General features: G+C 37.3%; 1 protein-coding gene across 1 annotated transcript; it reads left to right on the forward strand.

Annotated features, from left to right (window-relative positions):
- Positions 1-9,701: 9,701 nt before the first annotated feature.
- Positions 9,702-23,210, forward strand: LOC109416376 (cyclin-dependent kinase 20). Its single transcript, XM_029874264.2, has 3 exons — positions 9,702-10,053; positions 18,525-19,184; positions 22,183-23,210. The coding sequence occupies exons 1-3, from the start codon at positions 9,715-9,717 to the stop codon at positions 22,222-22,224; spliced, it is 1,041 nt and encodes a 346-aa protein (XP_029730124.1). The 5' UTR covers positions 9,702-9,714; the 3' UTR covers positions 22,225-23,210.
- The last annotated feature ends 2,425 nt before the right edge of the window (positions 23,211-25,635 follow it).

Consider the following 25,635-nt stretch of genomic DNA (forward strand, 5'->3'; position numbering starts at 1 on the left):
ACTAGGACTTCTCCAGAAATTATTGATATCCCAATGAACAACTTTTGTAGGCGTGCTGTATGAGAGACTGGAGGTCATCCAATTTCCCATATATTTGGACTGAACATCCCATACAAACCTTCAACTCATTTGCGCCAGCTCAGTTTTCAACCGATTGAGATGAACCTTTCACAGATTGTTCTTCTCATCCAAAGGCACGATTCTAGGGGGTGCCCCGTGAATTTTGAAAACTTTTTTTTCGCGTCATACAAATGTGGGCCGGTCTAATTCTCACACAGGATTCTAGTGGTATCCTTCTCAGGATTCTAGTGGTATCCTTCTCAGGATTCTGCGTAAGATCCTTTCAAGATTCTGGGGGAATATCACTAAGTACTCTTCCCAAGATTCTCTGACAATTCGGCTTTCTGGGGTAATGCCACAAGGATTCTGGGAAAATTTCTCTCAAGATTCTGGGGTATTTGTCTCATGATTCTGGAGATATCCTTGGGGCTATATTTTTCAAGATTCTAGGGCACTTTTTCAGAATTATCAATTATTGTAGAATCTCTCACAAAATTCTGGGCAGAGTTCTCTAGAGAAATTTGGATTTTGAAGAATCGCTCGCTCGCATAGATTTTGTGATTCCTCTTAGAATTTGGAAGAAATCCTTCTCAGCATTTTACGAGAATTCCAGTAGAATTCTGTTTCCTGTATTCTGGAGCAGTTGTTCCCAGAAATCCCTTTCAGGATTCTGGGCCTCTTAGTAATCAGGGAAAATCCCTGACTGTTGAGATACTGGTGTAATAATAAGTATTCTAGAGGAATCACTCTCAGGGACACTTCAGGGACAATCCCTTTCAGGAGTTTAGGGGAGTCCTTTCAAAGATTCTGAGCAATGTCTGTCAAATATCTGCGGTATAATCGGATGAGAGTTCGACTGTACTATTATAGCTGTTTTGATTATCGGCAACGCAGTCTTTTTAATTTGTAAAACGAGTTTTATTATTTAACCCGACGTTTCGGCGCAGGTATGGCGCCTTCTTCAGGGGAAAAATAAAGTATTCGTTTTTGGTTTGGGGTTATGGCGAACTGTAACTGTCGGGGCTTTATAATGTTGGTACATGACATACTGCGGTGAAAAACTAAAATTTAAAATTGGTTTCTATACTATTTTTGCGCGCTTTTAGTCTTCTGTTGGTTGGACCGGTCGCACCGCAGTTAGTCATGTACCAACATTATAAAACCCCGACAGTTACAGTTCGCCATAACCCCAAACCAAAAACGAATACCGTCAAACGGGGTTACTTGCAATAGCGGTGTAACTTGCAACACGATGACATACACTAAATGTGAAGTATGTTCTAATAATAATGAAAACTAGTATGCCCTACTATTTCGTTTATTGAGATTATGAGTATCAAAGATCGATTCAGTGGAAAAATATGTTTCATTTCTTTGTTTATTGTTTAGCTACACTGTTAAAACGGTTTACTCATTTTATGCCATAAAACAAGTATGAAAATCGTGCTTCACCTCTCCCCTACGGTAATTGTGATAAGTCTGATGACCTTGCTTGCAGTTAGAGTACCTAATACTAAGCTTAACCAAACGATAAAAGTTTGATAAACTTACCGACTAAGTAATGTAAAAAATCATTATAATATCCGACAACCATTATAGGGTAACTTGCAACAATTGGATTTGACAAAATCTTCAATTGTTTATCTTAATTTTACGATAATTTTGACAGAAATAACCGAAATGGATCATTTATTGATTACGTAACGCGTTCATTCTCAAATGACAACTCATTTTTTTTCCTTTTTGGCACGTGACCGCCCAACATTGTTAGGAAATACAATATTTTGAAGTTTTATGCATGTTTCATCTTGTTAAAAGTTCAATTTAGTTTATGGACGCTTTAAAACAATCACCAACATCAACTCTGAACCTAGATGGAGTTAACTATTTCAGCTGAATACCCAAATTAGCGATTTTGATACTTACAAAAAGTTGAATAGGTGTGTTTCAATCATGTTATTTGAGCTGAAATTGCCAAACACCACTTCAAACTGAAAACTACTTAAATATGACGCACTCTACCTTTTCAAGAAATGACAATAATCATTGTTGGCATTTTGTAATGAATACTGAGTCACGAGATCACTATATATTTTTTATTCAAGGGACGTGAGACCTGCTGTTAAACGATATACTCTCGCTTGCAATAGCTATCAACCCTTCCATGAAAAATTATATGTCAATTAGTTAGTGTACATCTTTTCAATGCATTTTTCATGCATTACATCAAAAATTTACAATACGACTAAGCACTAGAATGTTAGTGCTGTATAATGATAGCTAACATAGCTTCATGTCCTGTGTTGCAAGTTACCCCACAGATGGGGAAACTTGCAACAAGCATGTATTTCGCACCTCGTGATTAGGTGGCAAAGTATTTTGGTAAATCATGTGCTGCATAGTATTGTACTCGGGTTAATTAGCGTACACGATGCTTTACAGGATGTTTCAAATGTTTAGTTTTTAAATGATATTGCTTCAGAGTTGAAAAGTGTAGCAAGTTACCCCATTTGACGGTACTTTATTTTTCCCCTGAAGAAGGCGCCATACCTGCGCCGAAACGTCGGGTTAAATAATAAAACTCGTTTTACAAATTAAAAAGACTGCGTTGCCGATAATCAAAACAGCTATCTGCGGTATTTTTTCCGTTAATGTGGGAATACCTCTCAGAATTCCAGAGATGCTGGAGAAGTCCATTCTAGTCCATTCCAAGTTTTCGTAATCTCTTTCAGGGAGAATCCTTATCAGATTTTCGGAAAAATCCCTCTTAGGTTACTACCCAAGTAACAATTCAAAATCATTAATAAGCATGTCAGTTGATTAAATGCGCTACAAAGGCACCGACAGTTGTACAAGAGTTTATGTTGAACAAAATGGCGAATAAATGTTTCATGCAGTGGAAACTGCACGTTAGTTAAACATATTTCTGCTCATTGAATAACCAATGGCATAAAAGTTTTAAAACAGTTGCTTAAGTATTCACATCATTGAGCCGTTCCAGAGCACCTCATCTCGACAGGTTTTGCTTCCTCCTACTCCTCCACCGCCAGTTAGAAGTGAAGTTCCATTTTAAAATGTTTAGTCAGGGCATTTCTCCCGTTTCACTTACAACACAGTTGTTTTCAGCTCAACTTCCAAATCAAGACCACTTCACTCTTTATTCGCTCGTGTATTTATACATGCATGATTTTTAGTGTTTGTATTCGAATGGTTGGCAATCGTTCGAACTGACAGCATAGCACACGCTTGAAATAAACTATTCAGATTTCAAATCTTACAATCATCTGTTCAATAGTGCTCTAATAATGATAGAATACAAGCTGCTTCCAACGTATTAGATGCCGTTATTCCACATAAGATCTCTTATGGAACAAGTAGCCTATTTAAAGTTTAACAACTTTTGCTTGATCATTTTATTCAACTACACTGATATACACTGAAATAAATTTTGTTGTGGAAACTACCGATTCCATAGTAAAATTACTAACCGTACCTATGATTCTCAACCGACAACAATTCCCAGTTAATTCTACTAAAACACTGTCAACTTAACTAGCAGTGCAGTTAACATTACTAAAAATAATCTTAATTTAACAAATGAGCATTGTATTTTTAACCACACTGTGTTGTGAAATGCGTGTCCAGGAAAAAATAACAATGTTTTGTTGTTGAGACGACTACACTTTTAGTTGAATTTACTACAATGCATTGTAATTTCAAGCATATTTCAGTTACCTTAAAAGATGTTGTTGTCGGTTGAGAATTATAGGTACGGTTAGTAATTTAACTATGGAATCGGTAGTTTCCACAACAAAATTTATTTCAGTGTAGCTTAACAACAAGATATTACCATGTTTCTTTAATACAAATGTTACACTTTTATTCAAGCAATGTTGATTAGCAGTGGTACTGTGTCACTTAATTATCGTTGTTCGCCCTGCCCTTTTTTGTAAACACGATTGCTGATTCGGAGCCTAAGAAGAGCAACCGCGGCTACAAGCTTGAAGACCAAACAAACTACTTGCAGCAGCTCTAAATATCACACTCTCCACACTTTTAAAAACATTCTGACTTACCTTTTACACTACACGCTCCAACAGCAGCAAAATCGGTAACAAAAACACCAGAAAAAGCAGCTGAAGTGGATCCTGGGCGGCTCCTCTGTTTGGTATTGACAATCTACTCTATCCACTTTGTTGCCACCGGGCTTATCTTCCTTATGTCCATATCTTATAGCTGCCTGGAGATATACACAAGTTTTACACATTCTCCTCTCGACACAAAACAGGAGCAGTGAAAATAAATAAAGTTCACTTATTTGGACGTTCAAATAAAAAAAGGTTCGAAGCGATATCAATCTTACAACACAACACCGTGAATTACTGACAGACTACCAAAATAATTAGCATACATGCCTTATGATTAAACGTTGCGGTTACAATAATTCAAGCATTGTTCAACTTCAATGTTTATGAAGACAATTAGTTGAATAAAATATGTAAGCAATGTTTAAGCAGCATATGTACAGGGGATAGACAAAATGATCGGGACAGGCAAAATTTTCACTTCTCAAAAAATGCTCAACTAGCTGTAACTTTTCGAATAGTGCATCAAATGTTCTCAAATTTTTACTGTAAGTTCATCAACTATTTGTGTATCAGTGGACAAAATTTGGAAAAGATCGGACTATTCTGCTCGAAGTTATAAAAATTCTAAAAAAAGGTATAATTATCCGATAGCCAACTTTGAGCTGTTATATCTCCGGATTCAATGAACCGAATACAATGAAATTTTGCCCATTTATGACTTACATAATGAGCTTTGAAAAACTTTTGAATTAACTTAAAATTCTTAACACGGAAGAAAATAATAACGATTAGATTATTTTTCTAATAAAACACCATATTTCCTTAAATTTCAACATCGTTTCAAAATTCAAGTTGCTAATTATAGTTCATTTAAATTCCCTCTGATTATCTTAAAAACAGATATGTTTTGAAAGAAAGTAACAACTTAGGCGGCAATTCATTGGAAAAGTAATGGGATGCATATTAAAAATAGACCAATTTACTAAAAAATCATAAAATTAATGAAATCGCTATAACTTTTTCTCTTGTTGAAAATTTTAAGTTGAGTCAAACGTTTTTCAGAGCTCATTATGTAAGTCATAAATGGTCAAAATTTCGTGTCATTCGGTTCATTGAATTCGGAGATACAACAGCTCAAAGTTGGCAATCGGATAATTCTACCATTTTCTAAAATGCTTATAACTTCGTGCAGAATAGCTCGATCTCTTCCAAATTGTGTCCACTGATACACATCTAGTTGATCAACTTACAGTGAAAATTTGAGAACATTTGATGCACTTTTAGAGAAGTTACAGCTAAATGGACATTTTTTGAAAAGTGAATATTTTGCCTGTCCCGATCATTATGTCTATCCCCTGTACGGTAATGTATTCGACTCAGGAATAGAATATTTACATACTGCTTTAAATCTGCCGATTCATGTAATTCGGATTGAAGCAGAGCGGATGCAGACGAGTGTGAACCCAAAGATCCAGAGTTCGAGTCTTTCCATTGATATGATTTGTCCCATAAAATGTAATAAAATAAAGATGTTGGGGGTACATAATCAGAGAGAGCTATTCCAGACACAAATGCAGATATGTTGAAAGATAAATCATTTTCTAATTTTATTGTTACATGATGTAACATAATGTTGAAGAAACGTTTAAGAATCGTTTTTGTAGCAATTATAAAATCATATCTATAAATAGAAATAAATTTCGTAAGTTGTATCACGGCTCCAGCATGTTTTGATTTTATTATGGTGGAATAAATATCGAAGAAAGCTTGTTATTATGCGCTATGCTGCTAGTGCACCATAACGGTTTCTAAAACCATTCTTAAATGATTAAACAAATAGCGTCATACAACATTGTTTAATAAACGTTGAAGTAAAGTTTATGATGTTTGTGTAAATTGCTGATGGTTCTAACGTTGAACAAGAGTTTCACAACCGATGTACGATCATTGGATAAACATTCATTTCATCGTGCTTACAGAATGGTTGACGTTGAATAGATTTTCATTTTTTGGGCGAACAAGAGTTGAAGAACAGTTTTATTTCATAATTATTCAAATATAATACGACTTCCACTTTAATAACGTTGCTTTGAGAAACATTTCTTAAAGCAAAAAAATGTTTCTTGGGTAGGTATATTTCTCTCAAGAATCTGGAAGAACCCCTCTTATGATCCCTCTCAGGATTCTGGAGGAATTCATAGAATTCTAGAGAATACCTTTTGGGATTATGGCAGACTTATTCGCAGCATTCCAAAGGATTCCACCCAGAATTTTAGGAGAATTCTGGGAGAATACTTAAAAGGATTCTGGAGGAATTCTTCGCAAGTTTCTGAGTGAATCCTATCTTCCAGAATTCTGTGAGAGTGTATCTCAGATTTCTTTGGCCATCTCGCCCAGTATTTTGAGGGAACCTTTCTCATAATGCTGGGATCCTTCTTAGGGTTCTAAGGTACGCTTTTTAGGATTCTGGGTCATTTCTTTTATAATTGTTAGAATTCCAAAAATCTTTTTTTGTTTTGTGGGAATCTCTCTCACAATTCTAGATGATTTTTTCTTAAGAATGTGAAAGAAAAGCTCTTGGAATTCCTCCCATGATTTTGGGAGGATTCATCTTAGGATTCTAAAATGATCCTATTTGCGAATCTGGAACATTTTGAGAGAATCCCAAGGAAAAGCTTCTCTTAGGATTCTGAGACTATCTATCACAGGATTCTGGGAGAATTCCTCTCGGGACTCTGATATAATCCGTCTCATAGATATGGAGTAATCTCTCTCCAGGATTCTAGGAAAATCCTTATTAGAATTCAGAGTGAATTCTTTCCAAGATACCGAAAGAGTCTTGTTTTCTTTTCTAAATAGATAATGTCGGATTCTCGTGTAATCATTTTTAGCATTCTAAAGAAATCTCTCTAATAACTCTAGGGGAACTCTTTTCAGAATTCTGGAGGAGTCTCTTCAAATAATCTGGGGGAATTTCGCTCAGCAGTCTGCGGGAATTTATTTCAGTACTATATGGCAATACTTCTCAGAGTTCTGGGGAACTTTCTTTCGATTCAAAAATATTAAATTTCAATTTTTTCAGAATGCACTTTTTTAACGTTATATTCATTTTCGAATCAGAGTCTCGAAGTGTTTTAATATTTTTATATGTATTAAATTTATTTGGGCAAATAATGCAGCAAACGAATTATTTTATAGTTTTGTAATATTTTGCAATATCGAATCGATGTGAAAACATCGATTCAAAGCATTCGATTAAATCGGTTAATCGATTCTGCTGATCCAATTCGAATCGATTCACAAAAAATGATGTCTCAGCCAGATTTGCCCAATGCTAGTTCACACATTGGTGCATAGATGCCAGGCGTAAGGTGAAAGATAAGTGTTTTTATTAGATGAAGCGTGGCACAGTTCGCTAGAATGCATAAATCGTAAGCATTATGTGAAAAGATTTTACACTGTGCTGTGAAAGTTGGAAGGAAAAAGAAACGGATTTTTCAACCCGTTTCTGTTCTAGCGATGGCTATGAACATGTGAATATACATGAGTTGTATGTGAGAGAAGAGGGATATAGTATATAGAAAGATAAAAAGTCGGAGGAAAGGGACGGGCCAGGGATTGAACCCAGGACTTTCTGCATACGAATCAGAAGCGGTAGCTTCTGGACCACCAAGCCCGATCGAATGAAGTGTAAGTCTGAACAATTCAGCAACGAAGTAGGGTGCCTGTACCAATTATGGCACTACCTAAGGAAAACTATTTATACAAAAATAACGAGAAGACCAACGGATGTCATCAATATTTTAAAAGATAGTTTAGTTTCCATACTTTACAGGAAAAATATAAAAACGGAGCCAAAACTACTTTTAGTATTTATTACAGCGTGTGCCAATGATAGGAACCCTGTACCAGTTTTGGCTACATTTTTTTAACTTCGGTTCCTTTTCGCACTATTTGCATGCATTTCTTATGGGATTGGCCATAATTGGTACACTATGGCGAAAATGGGTGCAAGGAAGCCGAAATTTTAAGGAAAATGATTTATTTCTACCATAATTTGAGTAAAATGTGGACTTTAAATGAGGGCAACCATCTTTTGTGAACGTGATCTGTTTGTTCACATTTTTTTTATTGTTGATATATATCGTTAAAGGGTGAAAATCAACTATGGCGAATGATTGGTACTATAGTCATAATTGGTACACTTACCCTATATGATGTTTATTGTCGCTTCACAGTACAAAAAACCAATATTCCTTAGTTTCATTATGTATTCTATATTTGATGTATCTTCCAGATGGTCATAGAATTGTTTTTGTAACTCGAGAAAATTGTCGGCTTATATGTGTTAGAAAAATTATTCGATTTATTCCTACCACTTATATGGAATACTATCTCTAATTTTTTAAAAGAGACAATAGTTTGCAGATAGTGAAGGATGCAGAATCTATCAATCGCCCAAAAATACTGACAAAAGCAGGTAAGACGAGCAGCCACAGTGTGTAAATCCTATGATTATGTGACGCTGCTGATTAGTATGACTTGATATGTGACATACAATTTGTCACACACACGAGGGATATCATAAAAAAATGAAACAATAATTATAATAGATGTCATACACTCTTAAAACAGAAATTGATATTTACACATGCTTGAACATATTCGAAAGTATTGATAATTTTTTAACGATCTAATCGTGATTGTACAACGCGAAAAATAGCGTAAGTCAACAAGTAAGCTAATATAAAATGGATAAACTTTAATATGTAAACGCCTTCACAGCAAAACAATTAATTCGAAAGAAATCCCATCGCATACCCTTGTCAACAGCATCTGGTTAGTCCGTTCTATTCATTTGTCGTATTTAGTGCCATCCATCGCTCAATCTTCGACGCGAGGATGACCACCGACCGGCTTCGATAAAAAAGGTAGGTAGGTAAGATGATGAATCGTCCGATTAATTAATTATCTAATTACCGGCTTCTCCTGCCCGGTTCCCGACTGGGCCCCATTCCATTCGACACCGGACATAAAAACGAATCAATGTTTTATTGTCAGCAATATCAATTAGTCTCTCGGACCAGCGTAAGTGATTTATGATAACGTGCGGGTGGGTGTTGGTGGTGTTGAGTGGTTGAATGAGTGGGAGCATTCGTCATAACGCGCCAGACAAACAGAGATGTTCTGTATGAATGGATGAATGAAACCAATTGTTTTGTTCTGTTAGTCTGCTTATGCAACCTTTATAGAGACTATAGTAAGTATGGAAGCAGATAGCTCTTCAATGTTTGTAAACCATTTTGTTGTAAATTTAATTACACTATGTTATCGTACCCTCCAGTATTGACATTGGTCAATGTGCATTCACGTGGAACACGTGTTCCTAACCAGAGGAGTTCGTTCCCTTCAAGACTTCCATTCTCTATTTTGCCTTTTTGCCTGTTTTTCATTCCATCCGATGCAATATCAAGGCTCTGACATCCAACCTCTACGACCAAGTTCCCATGGTAACGAATAGGGCAAACACCCCAAACAAACAGTAGTGTCGCCTTGTTTCCTCGTGATGGTTCACCCTCAGGCTCTAGATACAATTTCAATCCATTTTGGCCTGTTCTTCGGTCCTTTTGCCAAGCTTTTAGACGAAATTAAATTTTCGAGAATCATTTTTCGCGAAAAAAACCGACGGAGCGATAACGGAATGGACGATTACATGCCCCCACGGTACCAACTGCTCGGTAGGATAGGAGAAGGTGTCCACGGCGTGGTGGTGAAGGCCCGGGATCTGAGCAACGACGACAAGATTGTGGCAATTAAAAAGCTCACGCTCCGGACGAAGCATGGCTGGATTTCGCCGAACACGATACGGGAGATCAAAGTGTTGCAGAATTCGCAGTGTGAGAATGTGAGTATGCTGAAATATAATTTTTGCATTACCATTAGGGTGGTCTAACTTTATATGAAATACTTGAAGTTGAAAAAGCTTGGAGGATTCCTTCTGAATTTGTTCATTTTGTCATTTTTGTTCAATTCCATCAAGTCTCTAAGAAGATGTTTAACGAGCTTGAAGTATGTATGTATTGTACAAGCATGCTCACATTTATTTGCTCAAACATTCAAGATAAGACATATTTAACAAGGCGTTTACCAAAAGTTCGACTTTTATTGCTTCAAGTTTCAAGCGAGTGTAAATTGTGCCACCTTTCCAAATGTTCTAGCAATACTATCCATATCATCCGCGAGGCAGACAAATTGGCCGGATTTTGTGAAAATCGTGTCCCGGTTGTTCAGCCCGGCTCGTCGCATAACACTTTCCAGCAGGGATAGAAATGTTCTCATCGTGAAGGAATAAACGGCCTTATCACGGTTCCTAGAGTAAGCCGCGTGTGAGTTTATTCTCAACCACCTGCTTCATGAGTATGGAGAAAAACAAAAACACTCTCGAGTCCTTCATTCACAAAGCATTAGTGGAAGTGTAAAAAGTGCTTTTGAGTACGATTTTAATAGCAAAACATGTAATTATCCATCATAATAGTTATTTATGTAAGAGTTCTGAAAAATCGAGTTTTGCAACGAGTTCCATACAAAATGTTATGCAATGATTTTTTCATTATACAACTCATTTGAGTCGCATAATGTTCATAATGCAACTCAAATGGGTTGCATTATGAACATTATGCAACTATTTTTTATAATGCAACTCATTTCAGTTGCATTATGAATCAGTTCGAAAAAATTGGCCATTATGATACCGAAATTAGTTGTATAATATAGAAATTATAATACCTACTGAATTACATAAACTAATGTTTTGTGCTTCATTTTTGCTGGTAAGCAGAACTGTCAGTCGTGTAATTGCGCCTTTGCTTAAACTGCAAAATGTTCAGAGCGGCTTTGTGACTCAAAGACGAGTGCGTACCAGCTTCGTTAGCTCGCGAGTGAAGAAGTGCGAATATATTCTGGCCTGTTGTTCACGAGTAGGTTTACTTTGCATTTGGGTCTGCTCAGCTGCAATCCTCACTATTTTCCATTTCTGCCTTCTAGGACCTGCCTCTATTAAAAAGATTTGAATCAAATTATGATTCATTTTGCTTTTGGACTTAGTATTTTCTGGAATTTCCACGGGGATCGTACCGAATTTTAGAAAATCTTACAGAATTTCCCAGTATTGCTCGCAGAGCTCCCATGGGTTTCTACCATGAATTATCCAAAGATCTCCACAAGAGTTTCTCTCTGGATATAACATATATCCTATGGATATATGTTGCCGCGGGTGTCCTACGTCAGGCGGAAACACGAAAGGCAGAATCGCAAAAGGCGGAATCATCGAAAGGCGGAAAGGCACAAAAGGCATAATCACGAAAGGCGGAATCACAAAATGCTGAAAAGGCCGGCCGTTTGCTCTGCTGGTTCAAAAAGTACGGCAATTTTAATTAACCTTATGTGATTCTAAAACTCATGCCACAGCTAGAGGCAAGACAGATACAGCGAGAGTAACTCTGTTATCGGAGTGTTGCTCAGAATTTCTCTGGATAGCTCTGGATCATACTGGTTTTCATGAAGTGTTGTCTGATATCAGTAAAAAATCGAGCAGTCTTGCCCAATTTCCCGCTTCGTAGAGACGTTTCTGAATCGATTCGAACAAAAAGAGTTACTCAGGATTGCGCAGAATTGCTCCGGATTCCACAGTGTCCTGTCCCTAGTGCCACAGTTAGTGGAATTGACATTAGAAGAAGAGGCACCTTTTAGGCATAGTTTAGTGTGTATTCTTTCAACCGTATTGTATAGCAAACAAGTATGAATGTATTCCTTAACATGGTTTTTAAAATTGGAATCCTGACATGTTCGCATTCTGCCAATAAAATGCAATTACACATTGCTAACACTAAGACACTCTAAACTCGAAGAAGCTGAGGACATTTCCAACCAGAAAATTTTTTGAACCGTATCATCGGGAATTGAACCAAGACACATTCAGCATGGTCATGCTTTGTAACCGCGTACGTTACAAAGGATTCTTCACAGATAGCAGCTTTAAATTTCTATAAATTAAACTATTTCAGTTCCAGGTCATTTGGCCGAGTCCCGTTTGACCGAAAAAGGAATTGTGAAATTTAGTAATCAATCCATTACTCTCTTCATTAGTAGAACTCGAAAGAACTATAATTTAATGAAGGAAAAATCTATAATAAAAATATTTACAGTTTCATAGATTACTGATCCCAAATGGTTGAACTAGAAAGAATTGCCTATAATTAAAAGAAGGAAATATTTCTGATGCTCATATTGGTAGTCAGAATGTCAAAAAGTTTCTAATAAATATAACTAGAAAAAACAGCTTATGTTGAAAGAAGAGAAAATCTTCGCTGAAAATTTGAGCTACCACTTACTGTTAGTTTCCTGGAGTCCGCAGCTCTAAACTTTTTTGATCAAAATTCGGCCAAATGGCCGGACACCAACTATTTCTTGTGCTCGATTTAAAAAGGTTCAGTTTCCCTAGAATCCCATATAGACAGGCCCGTGCACAGAACAGGCGACAAGGGAGGCAAAGAACGAAAAGGGCGCCAAGTTTATGGAACTCAACAATGGGAAGGGTAATAACCTGTAATAACCCTCATAGCCCATCCCTTGAGATAGAGCTTGGATACAGGTATGAACTATTCAAATCGAAAGCCAGATCCGAATGCTATTTATTTATTATAGGGTAAGTGTTCCAGTTATGGTTATAGTACCAATCATTCGCCATAGTTGATTTTCATCATTTAACGGCGTAAACCAGCAAGAAATAAAATTGTGAACAACAGATCACGTTCACAATAGATGGTTGCACTCATTTAAATTCCACATTTTGCTCAAATTATGGTAGAAATAAATCATTTTCCTTAAAATTTCGGCTTCCTTGCACCCTTTTTCGCCATAGTGTACCAGTTATGGCTAATCCCATAAGGAATGCATGCAAATAGTGCGAAAAGGAACCGAAGTTAAAAAATGTAACCATAATTGGTACAGGGTTCCTATCATTGGCACACGCTGTAATAAATACTAAAAGTAGTTTTGGCTCCGTTTCTATATTTTTCCTGTAAAGTGTGGAAACTAAGCTATCTTTTAACATATTGATGAAAATCGTAGATCTTCTCGTTATTTTTGTACAAATAGTTTTCCTTAGATAGTGCCATAATTGGTACATCCACCCTATGACCGCGTTGAATGAACTAAGGCTTGAAATACACAAGGGTCAACCTATTTGACCAGGAAAGAACTCAATAAACAACAGCAGTTTGACACTAATGAAAAATTGATCGAGTAAAACAAGATGTTTGAGCATAGGTTTCTTGTTGGACAAATATTTGATCCTGTTTACTAACATACAAATATATATATCCTGTATACTAAGAATTAAAAAGTTCAACAAACATGACTGAAACTAGAGAATTTAACTGTCTGAACATAAAAAGCATAACATTATGGCGGCTTTTTACTGATTCCGCCTTTTCAAAACTACGCCTAACGTTATTTTTCGCCTTTGTTACAGTCTTGGTCTGCCTTTTGAATTTCTGCCTTTAGTGATTCCGCCTTTCGTGTTTCCGCCTTTTGATAGGGTCCCAAAGCTTACTTCTATAGTTTCTTTTTGAGTTTCTACAGAAGTTTCAGCTGGTATAATTCCCAAAGGTTCTCGGATGATTTCTTTTGTGATTTCTCTCGGTACTTCTCTCAGAATACTCCTTCTGGTGTTGTGCCTGGGATGTCTCTAAGAGTTTTTAGAATTTATCCTAAGATTTTTTTGAGAGTCTTTTGGGATTTCTGCAATACTGCTGGTATTTCTCATGGAGTTCGTCCCGTGATTTTTTTTCGGATATTTTTCAAGGCTTTTTCTTATAGTTGATTATCTAATTTCTTACCTGAAATTTTATTTCTTTATTTCTTTGAAAATATCTCCAGGGAACTTGCAGGATTTTTTCAAACAGTTTTTCTTGGAATGTCTCCTGGGATAACTTACGAGATTTCTTGTAAAAAATTCCAGGTGAAATATCTGAAGGAATCCCGGTCAAATTTAGTGAAAATCTCCGCAAAGACTTGTTGGGGGCATCCATTTAGTACGTCACGCTGAATTTGACAATTCTAGACACCCCTCCCCCTTCATACGGGGTTTCCTATACTTAATACATTGCTTGTCACACTTTCGAGAACTCCCTCCCCCTCTGAACGTGACGTACATTATGGATGCTCCCTTGGAGAAATCCCGAGAGGAACTTCGAAAGATTCCAGGAGGAAATATTTAGAAAATTTAGGGAGGAAATCTATCCAGAAACTACTAAGAGAAATTCCTGGAAGAAATTTGGAAAAAATGGAAAGATCCTTTAGAGGAATCCAGCGAGAAACTCTGGAGAAAAGTTCGGGGTACATCTTTAGCAGAGACCCCGTAAAAAACCTTGAAAAATCTGAAATCGTGAAAAACCTCCGAAGGATCTACTTATAGAAGCAAATACGTAAAAATCTCTGGATATACTTGGAAAAACTGGAGAAAGCCAAAAAAGAAAAAAAAACCTTTGACAATTTCAAGGAAAAACTCTGCGCGAAGGATTTGAAGAACGGATCTAAGTAGAATTTCAAAATCTCAACATTACTACACCACCAACACAGAGCATTAACATCCAAGTTCATATTCAAAACTGTGTATGGAATTTAACGTTATATAGTCTGTGGAATTACTGACGAAAATCTAGGATGAATCAAAGAAGGAACTCAAGGAGGTATTTGTAAAGGAACTCCTGAGTGAATCGTCGGAGGAGCTTCTGGAGAAATCCAAGAAAATCTTAAGAAACTTCTTAAGAAATCTCAGAAAGAACTCTTTGAAAAACTTTATAATCATTATCACTAGCAAATGTTGGACGAATGCTCAAAAAGGAAATCCTTAGGAACTTCTTGAAGAATCCAGGAAGAAACTTCTTGTGGGTTCCCAGATTTAATTCCTGAAGAAATTTCAGCAGGAACTTCTGGGGTCCCTCCAAGGAACCTCTTAGAAAAAACTTATAGATCAATCTCTGAAGGTACTCCTAGAGAAATTCCAGAAGGAGCTCCTGAATGAATCTCAGAAAGATCTCCAGGAGGAATTTGAGAGGAAACTTCCGTAGGAAAATCAGAAGGAATTCATTGAGGAATTCAGAAGGAATACCTCCCTCCCCCTGGATATTCAATCTTGACGCGATGGGAGGGCTTAACCCATTAGCACTTTAGTGCCAGTTTATTCACCACCGCTTGGACTTTGAGCTAGATATATCTGGTTTACGAGTTGAGCGCAAGTGAAGGAATCGGCCGTAAGTGCTAATGGGAACCAAAGGAGTATCCGTTGTGCATTTATCACAAGTTCAAGACAAGTTATAATTCAGCTTGCATAGACCTAATCTTTGTATTCATTGAATTTTCTCCAATTTAACAATAATTGTTAAATTTAACGTAACGCAAGAGTGAGTAGGGGAGGTCTCTGCGTTACACTCATCATTCATTACTTGAAATCGAAAGTACACAGGACAGGGGACGCTAGGATAAGCTGACTTACAGCCTTACAGATTAGATTCATTACAATTAGAAAATTATGGACTGATTAGGTAAAGATAAAACTGTTGATTATAGGAGTTATATTTGTATTCCTTATTTTTATGGGTTTTGTGAATTTATAAAAGTTGACAAATAATCATTATCATTTTTCAGTTGACTGAACTTTTTTGTTTTTATATCTTAGACGGTATTATTTCACTGATCAAAAAAAGCAGGAATTTAGTTAGGACTTAGGACGGTTGACAATGTAAAGGGTTACGATGGATATAATATTACTTTGGACTGAGATGATCACAGATATGCAGAAGACGACTAGCGAAATTAGGAACACAATTTGATACAGTCGGAATCCGCTCGTTGAGCCACAACCTCCACCCAACCAACGAATTCGATTCGCTAGTTGGGTGAAGTGACAGCAGCACAAGGGGCGTGCGCATTGTTTTTTTTAAATCATGGTTAGGTTGGAAGCAAAAAGGAAAATTTTTCAATTTGTTTCACATTTAGAGCAAAACTGATACGTTTTGCAAGATACATATATGGCCAATGCGAGAAATAATTATTTTCACTAATTTTTAGTCGGTGAAGTGAAAATATAGATGTTTATGAAACCACCCGGACCAAAAGCAAGCACAAAACGCTTTCAATGATCGACAAAATAAAGATTGCCGATGTTTTGCATTTGTTTCGAAGTAATTGTACATATTCTTTTTTTTTTTTTTAAAGAAATATGAAATAGAAATTCTTTTCGATTATCAGTAAAGTTTAAGAAACCAAAAACTCATTAGCTCGCCCCTCGGAATTACAGATTGGTTGTCATTTTCAGTTTGACATTGAATTATGACATCCAGGTATTTTTTAATTGGCTGACAGCTCAACTAACGGGGCCCCAACTAAAAAGTCACCCAACTTTTAAGCCCCCAACCAGCGGGTCATGACTGTACATTATTGACTATATTTTGACAAATAGGGTTTGACAAATTTCTTAACAATATCGAATGGAAGCTCAAAAAGTGTTATCTAACACTAATATGAGAGTTATTTGGGGATGATGCTGGTGCTGTCAATGACTAACATCGGTTATTGACACTATTGGTAATCAGCTTGAAATAATTTTCAGAAAGTATTATAAAATAATTGAGGATATTATCTGATTATTGTTTAAGGAAGCTGTCAGAAAAACTAGTTGCCCATATCGGCTAAAAACGCTAGCTCTGGTAGGGGGAAAGTTGGAAGGGTCCAGGCTTTGCTATCAGCTGTCCTGCAGCTTCACCTGGTCACTCTTCAAAAAAAAAAAAAAAAAAAAAAAAAAAAAAAAAAAAAAAAAAGGAATTCAGAAGGAATACCTAACGGAATGCAGCAGGTGAAGTCGCTGTTTATATATCAAAATAAATAAATAATAAATAAAATAAACAGCTATTTTAAAGTCATTGAGACGCAATTTCATCCATTCATCCATACGTATAGGAGCACAAAACTTGAAATTTTCAAAAAATGCTGCTCAGGAACGGCTTGAAGAACATTTCTATTTTTTTCAATTTACGTTGAAATAATAAACTTTCGGTCAAAAAAAATAGTCCTTGTGATTCAACATTGCGAAAATCATAATAAATGATATTTTGGTCATTTTTGCGTATGGATGTTTATTAATTTTTGTCGCGATTTTTTTTCCAATATCTACTAATAAAATAATATTTTTCTTTATTCGTGCCAAAATATTTCAAATCGGGCTATTGATACAAAAGTTATGACGGTTTGAAGAAAAAATGAGAAATGTCGTTTTTGAACCACCTTATTTTCAAAATAGCCACCCTAATGGCGAAATAAAAAAATATAGGGTATTAATTACACAGCGTAACAAAAATTAACTTTTGGTCTGTCTCAAGAGCAAACTTATGTGTCTCTGACAGATTTTGGGCCACTGAATCCGAATCCGGGCTCAGATTTGCTCCAACACGTCACAATTTTGAACTATACCTCAATTGATAGGGCAAATTATGCAATTTTGGGCTTTTTTTTACTGAAGCCATTAAGCATGGAATTTTTTTAAGCAATCAAAAGGTTAATTGGTCAATTAACATCTAAATTAACGATCGACATTTCAGAGGGTTCCAGGGGATTTCAGCAACTTTCAGGAGATTTTCAGGGACGTTTCAGGGGGTATCCGGGGGTTTCAATAGATTTTCAAAGGCTTTTTATAGGAAATCAGGTGGCTTTAGGGGTATATCAGGGGATTTCAGGGAGGTCTCCCAGGAGGTCTCATGGGCCTTGCGAAAGTTTCAGAGGGGTTTTTGAAGACATTTCAGTGCGTTCTGTGGGTTTTCAGGATCAGCTCTGGAGCCATGAATCCTTCTGAAACATATCTAATGCATCCATCTGAATAATCGCCCTCTCTCACTAATCGCAAATGAACCTTCTAGGTTTAAAGTGCCTGATCCCCCTCATGTCATCCTTAGATACCCTAAAATTTCCCTGTAACCTTTGGAAATGTCCCTAGTACACCCTGGAATACCCCTAATGCACACCTAAACTTCCTCAATATCCTGAAACTCCAGAGAATCTCTTCCGTTAAGACTCCCCTGAAACCCCTGGAAACTTCCTTAATCCATTTTAAACCTCCAGGAGCTAAACTTGTTCTTGCAAACTAGCATTAATTTTGTGTTATAGTATTTTAAATATTTGTGGAAATGGTTATGTACGTATAAAAGTGTCATAATTTAGTTTACCTATTATATCTATCCACTGTATAGAAAAATATAAGATATGTATGCAATTAACTTAATTTACTGACATAATCCTTGATTTACCTTGTCTCTCACACAGATTTTATCCTTACTCGACATGTATCCTGACCTATCCGGGATATCGCTGGTGTTCGAGTACATGCCCTACACACTGTATAGCAAAATGAAGGACGAGGAGCATCCACTATCCCGGCACGAAATCCGACGGTACATGGCGATGCTACTGAACGGCCTCAAGTATCTCCACGAGCTGAAAATCATGCACCGGGACATAAAACCAGCCAATTTACTAATTGACAAGCACGATGTGTTGAAAATTTGCGACTTCGGTTTGGCCCGGTTGTTTAACGATCAAGACCCTTCGAAGGTGTACTCCCCGCAAGTGGCAACCCGGTGGTACCGGGCACCGGAAATACTCTGGGGATGCCAAACGTACGGACCTTCGATTGATATGTGGGCGGCAGGGTGCGTGTTTGCCGAGATGCTTCGGGGCGTGCCGCTTTTTTCCGGGGCAACCGATATCGAACAGTTGGCGCTGGTGGTGCGGACCCTGGGGACGCCCATCTTGAAGGAATGGCCTGAGGTGCGCAGCCTGCCGGACTACAACAAAATACGGTTTCCCAACGCCAAGGGCGAACGGTGGGAGGATATTTTCCCTAGTTTCACTACCAAACACGAGATAGGCCTGGTGGACGGGCTGGTGACGTACAACCCGAGCCGGCGGTTGACAGCGGAGGAGGTGAGTTGCTTTTGAGGGGCTGGTGGGGAGAATGGGTTAGGGAAATGAAAAAGCGTTTCTTAGGAGTTTTTAACCCTCTGGAGCCGGAGGGGTCATATATGACCCCAACAGAATGTAGAAATTCACCCATTCGATAAAACAGAATACTGTCTTCGGCAAAGTTGCTGCAAATTGAGTTCATAATAAGGGAAAATGGGCATATTTGTATTCGGGGCTTCATTGATAACCTAGAACATCCTGAAAACCATGAAATTTGGAAAAACGAAATAATCGACATACCAGTTGATCTAAAAGCTGAACTTGGATGTGGGTTACGTTTATATGTATTAATTTAACCCTTGGTCAAGAATATGAAAACGTGTTTTATATTCTGGGATGTTTTAGGTGTTCCAAACTGTCCTATAGTGTAGTCCTTCAAATCTACAAGAATAATTTTATGTATGTCATTTATAGACATTCCAGGTTAGCCAAACTAACTTGGAGTTCAAAACTTCAGGTCTACACTTTCAACAAGAGCCATATCTGTTATACTGAGTAACGTTGTATAATCAACCACAGTTACTACAGTAATCTGAAGTCTACTAGCTTATTACGAACAACCTTTGCGACATTCAGGATCGTCCAAACTGTTCTATAATGTAGTCCTTCAAATCTACAAGAATAACGTTATGCGTATTCACCATAAATAATAGTATTCCATAATCTGCTGGGATTCGTGAAGCTCTTGAAATCTCAAATGTTATCTAGAGACACTACAGGGATGTTCGAGATCAGCCAAACTACCTTGGAGTTCAGGACTTCAGGTCTACACTCGTAACAACAGCCGTATCTTCTATACTGAGTAACGTTGCATATTTTTCCGTGGTTACTGGACCAATCTGAAATCTACTTGTTTATTATAAACCTTTGTGACATTCAAGTTCGTCCCAACTGTTCTATAATGAAGTCCTTCAAATCTATAAGAATAACCATAATAGTATTGCATAATCTGCTGGGATCCGCGAGGCTCTTGAAATCTCAAATGTCATTTAGAGACACTACTAGGATGTTCCAGATCAGCCAAACTACCTTGGAGTTCAGGACTTCAGGTTTACACTTGTAACAACTGCCGTATATGCTATACTGAGTAACGTTGCATATTTATCCGGGTTACTGGACAAATCTGAAGTCTACTTATTTATTTTAAATCTTTGTGACATTCAGGTTCGTCCAAACTGTTCTTAATTGAAGTCCTTCAAATCCACATGGTGTTTTCACTATGAATAAAAGCATAACATAATATGCTGAGATCCGTGGAAACCTCGAAATCTCAAATGTCGTTTAAAGACACTATGGGAATGTTCCAGGTCAGCCAAACTATCTTGGAGTTCAGAACTTCAGATCTACACTCGTATCATCAGCTATATCTGACATACTGAGCAACGTTTCATAATCAATCGCAGTGACTAGACCAACCTGAAGTCTATTATATATTATTATGAACCTTTAGAACATTGAGAGTCGTTCAAACTATCCTGAAGACCAGCTCTTGATAGAAACAGTAGCTATTCTCACAATAAACTTTAAACTGTAATCTGTAATCGCCCTGGTGTATCATGAATAATTTCAAGATAGTTTTGAGAGATTCCAACAACACTACTCCGAAAACCATAGATTCAGGTCTACACTTGTGATAATAGCTTTTACCACTACATTAAGTAGTGTTACATAATCCACTGCACTTACCAAGGTAGTTGGAGGTACAATAAGCGTTGTTAGTTATTTTTGGGATATTATGGGCTTCCTTACTGTTATGAAGAGCTTAGTTGATAAAACAACCACTGTCACATGCGGCGATTTCGTTTCAGATAGTTATGTTACACAATAGTTTTTTGATAATTTGTCTTAGTCTCTGGTTGTATTCTGTGAGCTCCAGTAAGTATAATAGATTATGCAACATAACTATATAGCCAGAACAGTATAATAGTGCAACATAACTCTATACAGCCAAAACAGAAACTTCAATTGCTGTAGATGCTAGATATTAAACATCATAATAGTTTGGATGGCCCCGGCTGATCTTATGATGTCCATTGAACATTCAAAAGATTTATTGGACATAGTAGATTAAAAATCGTAGCTTTGCATAATGATGAAAGCTACCGTTACACCCGTAGACTTTAAAGTGTTTGGATGACCTAGGATATCCCAACAGATCAGATACTGTCTATTGAATCTTATGCACCTTACTGGACAAGAAAGATTAGAAATAGTAGCTTTGTATAGTGACAGAAGTTACCGTTACACCTGTAGACTTTGGGATCTATACTCAAGAACAGTTTGGATGACCTAGGATATCCCAACTAATCTGATACTGTCTATTGAACTTACAGAAGACTTATCGGATATGATAGATGACAAATCATAGCTTTGTATAATGAAAGAAGTTACCGTTGTGGAGCGGACCTGGTGTGATGGTTAGAACACTTGACTATCACGCCGAGGACCTGGGATCGAATCCCACTCCCGACAAACTCGCAAAATGTGAGTTCTTCCTTCGGAAGGGAAGTAAAGCGTGGGTCCCGAGATGAACTAGCCTAGGGCTAAAAATCTCGTTAATACAGATAAAAAAAAAAAGTTACCGTTACACATGTAGACTTTAGGATCCAAACTCAAGAATAGTTTGGATGGCCTGGGATATCCAGAAAAAAAAATTCTGCATGATATTCTACTTTTTTTATGCTTTTGAGGACCAAAACAACAGAAAAACGAAACAAAAGTTCCATAATAACGCTTGGAAAAATTTCAGCTTCAAAGGGTTAAGCTAGAAGTAATTCGGATTACAAGCCTTGAATGGATTATGTTGTTCCAATATTTTTTCCATTTAAATACATTCCCGTCCCGATAATGAAACTGTACTTATCGTCTGCTTCAATTTTTTATTGAATGAGAAGCGTTGATTCATCATGCAGAGGTTCCATTTAATTGAATTAAATCATCCATTATCTCTTTTCCGCAGGCCATGCACCAGCCGTATTTCACGGACGGTGATGAAAGCTAGGACCCGGAAGGATCACACCAGTTAGAGGCCCTGATGAGTTGGTCATCCCCCAAAGTGGCGATTATCATCTCGGTGTGGTATCGTTTGTTGGTCCTTTTAGGCCATGGACACGTGAATTTTCCTCTGCTTGAAACGCCGACAGAAAACCAACCGCCATAAGCGCACAGAGGAAAAAAGGGTTGAAACATAAAGTAAATATATATTAGTCCGCAGGCGGTGATTACCTTGCCAAAACTCTCTGCTGCTCACTGTTGCTCGTCCAGTGAAATATCACCAGGAGATGACGGTCGGTACTCACGGAGGCCAAAGTGTACCGTCCCACCAGCCCAAAGAATGACACGGAATGTGCTTTTATCGTCATCATTATTAATTTAAATGTTTAGTCAGACTCGGCCAGGACGACAGCAGCCGTCCAAAAAAAAAAAACGCTTTAATTTCGAGCAACTTTTACCACCATCCGTAAAACGGGCGGAAAAGTGAAAATGAGATCACCATCACATTAAACGATAGGATTACGAGCTATACAACCGCATAGCTGTACGGTGCAGATGCCCAAGAAGAAGGCTTCTGGTTCGCCATCCGAAATCAAATTGAAGCACTCTCCGCCGCAACAATAAATCACCGTGGTAGGCTACTAAGAAATAATGGCGAAAGTTTCTTCAGCCTTGGAGAGGAGGCAGGCAACGCCAACAGGCAGTGAAATTTTCCATTCCATACAGTCATCTATCGGTACGAGACCTACCACACATCGAGAAATTATTTACAATTTACCATATGTTTTCAACTGTTAAGCTCACCGTTTTTGGTCCAACGATTATTGTCATTCGAAACATGTAGGAAATTAACAAGTCGTATCATGATCCTGGCTGCTGGGATAAATGTCTCAAATGGAGAATATCGTGCCTCTGGAGTTGGCCTGCTGATGATCCTGGCTTCGACAGCAATCTACATAGATTTGTTTAACATCAATAGAAAATAAAGAGCCCAAAAGAAAACATGACCCTGGTCGGCCGGGATACCTATGCTATGAGTCCCGCGGTTTCGTGGTTTCTACCTACCCAAGTGGCATCAATAAGCGTCATACTCAGAAGGATATCTGTACTTTTTCTTTTCCAACGGAACGATTTATCGAGCGAAAACCTCATTTTGTTTTCACAGAAAGTGATTTGTTGTTTATATCGAGACAAATTTTCACTTGAACTTTCACAGTAAATTTCCGAAACCAAAAAGATGATTTGCAAATTGTGTGGGATTTATCCGTTTATATGTAGGTGGGTACTTACGCAGATACATGATGAATGATGTATATTGCATTATACGGTAGTTTGATTCCATGTGACAAAGTACCTACCGGCTACGATTTTTTTTCTTCATCCATCTGCCAGTTCAAAATTAAAAAAAAATGAGTTCCAAGCTGTTGTCCATCTTTTTTCAGATATTTTCGACTCCCGTTCCCCCTCTGTCCCGCTTTTTTGTATACTCAATACATGGAGTGTCACTCCCCTCCCCGCTAAACGATGGTCGTCATATTTTGAAAACACATGGCTGGTAATAAAATCACCAGAAAATTTTAATTACACGAAAAACTGGAAGTTGCCAATTTTCATTGGGAAATCAAAAGATTTTCCGTGGTTTTAGCGTCCTAGCTTCTAGAACAATGTTTCATCCAAACATATATTGACATCATTCACCTGATCAGACCACATTCAGTAATCATTTTATGAGTTGGGCCATTTTACCCCTTCTTGGCATTTTGGACTTTGTTACTCTACCGTAGAGTCTCTACGTACGACCCGGCCGGTGCACAGTGGGACGAATGGCCCAAAACGTGAACTTTTTTCAGCAGCGTCTTTAAACGTGGTTTTATCGGCATGGTGTCTTCGGATGAAAATTTTATAAAAATAGGGCGCGTCGAATGGCGTTTAGTTTTAGTTCGCAACTTTGCCACAGGCGGCGCTGTAAAATCCAACTTTTTTGTTTGACGTTTTTTCAATATGGTGTCTTCGGCAAAGTTGTAGATATGCTCAATACAAGTATCTTTGCCGAAGACACCAACCCTCTATCTCTACATTGCTTCAAGATACAGACGTAATTTATTAATGACCCCCCAAAAATCGTTTTATTCATATATATCAAAAACGCGCAGTTTTAGAAAGTTGCAATGTTCTACAAAGTTGTGTAAAATGCCAAAAGAAACAACTTTGTAGAAGTGAATAGGGTTCTAAAATGGCAATAGGGTTAGTTATGGCTATTTTTGAGTTAAAAATAGCCGTTTTTCAAGGCTCAATAACTATCTTGGATGCAAATGGATGCAAATCAAACCCCACTAGGTTCAATATGTATTACTTAGTTGAATATCCTGATGTTTTCGGTTGTATCCTCGAGTATCCTTAGCAGGGGTTCTTAATCTTACTAGAGCCTATTTTTGACGCTAAAACAATAATATCAGTTTTTGTATGTCATTTAGAACCCCATTATCTTCTGTGAAGTGATAAATATTAACTATTCGCATAATTGTATGCTTTATTGCGCCTACAAAAATCAATTATTATCGAGTTGTTATCATATTATTTAAAAAACACTGCATAGAAGTGAGCTAAACTAGACGGTCATATGTATCCAAGTGATCTCACCAGCAAGCAAATTTTATTCGTGTGTTCAAAACATAAATGTAAATCTGGCATTCAATTTGAGTAGGTCGAATCAGGGTAGGAATCACAGTCAACATACGACCTATTCAAAACGAACGCCAGAAATATACATATTCTTTTTCAGCACGTATAGTAGCCGAACAAACAGCAAGTCTAGAAAACCTGAAATCATTTGCGTTAGCATTGGTATCCATTTTCCCAACTTTCAAACATAGCTACAAATTGATTTGTGGAAATGAAAAGGAGCATTTTCAGTTATCGGAAACAACATGACAGGTGCCGAACAAGCGGGAGAGTGTGTGTGTATTTATACGGGAAGCTCAAGGAACACATGGCACAAGTAACTATCGATCAAGCCAGTAAAAGGGTGAAATAGCTTATCTAAATTAGTTCTAATACTCCAACACATACCCAAAATAACTTTTATGATTTTTGATTAGAGAAACCTTTACTTTTCATCAAAGATGTTGTGCATATCTACAACTTTTTTGATAACTAGAAATCATTAAAACATTTTGTATACAAAAGCTTGTTTGCATTCATGCAGGATTTATTTAGAACATTCTCACAGCGATCGAAAAATGTCATGCCTGTTACGCCTTTGAGTGAATTAGAAAATTGGTAATTGGGTATTTGAGTTGACTTTCTGCTTGTTCGGTTACTATACGTGCTGAAAATAATGTGTATTTGCTTGCTGGTGAAATCACTTGGATACATATGACCTCACTTAGCTCACTTATATGCAGTGTTTTTAAAATAA

The sequence above is a fragment of the Aedes albopictus genome, chromosome 1 (genome assembly GCF_035046485.1).
Source record: "Aedes albopictus strain Foshan chromosome 1, AalbF5, whole genome shotgun sequence".
In the NCBI taxonomy this organism is placed as follows: domain Eukaryota; kingdom Metazoa; phylum Arthropoda; class Insecta; order Diptera; family Culicidae; genus Aedes; species Aedes albopictus.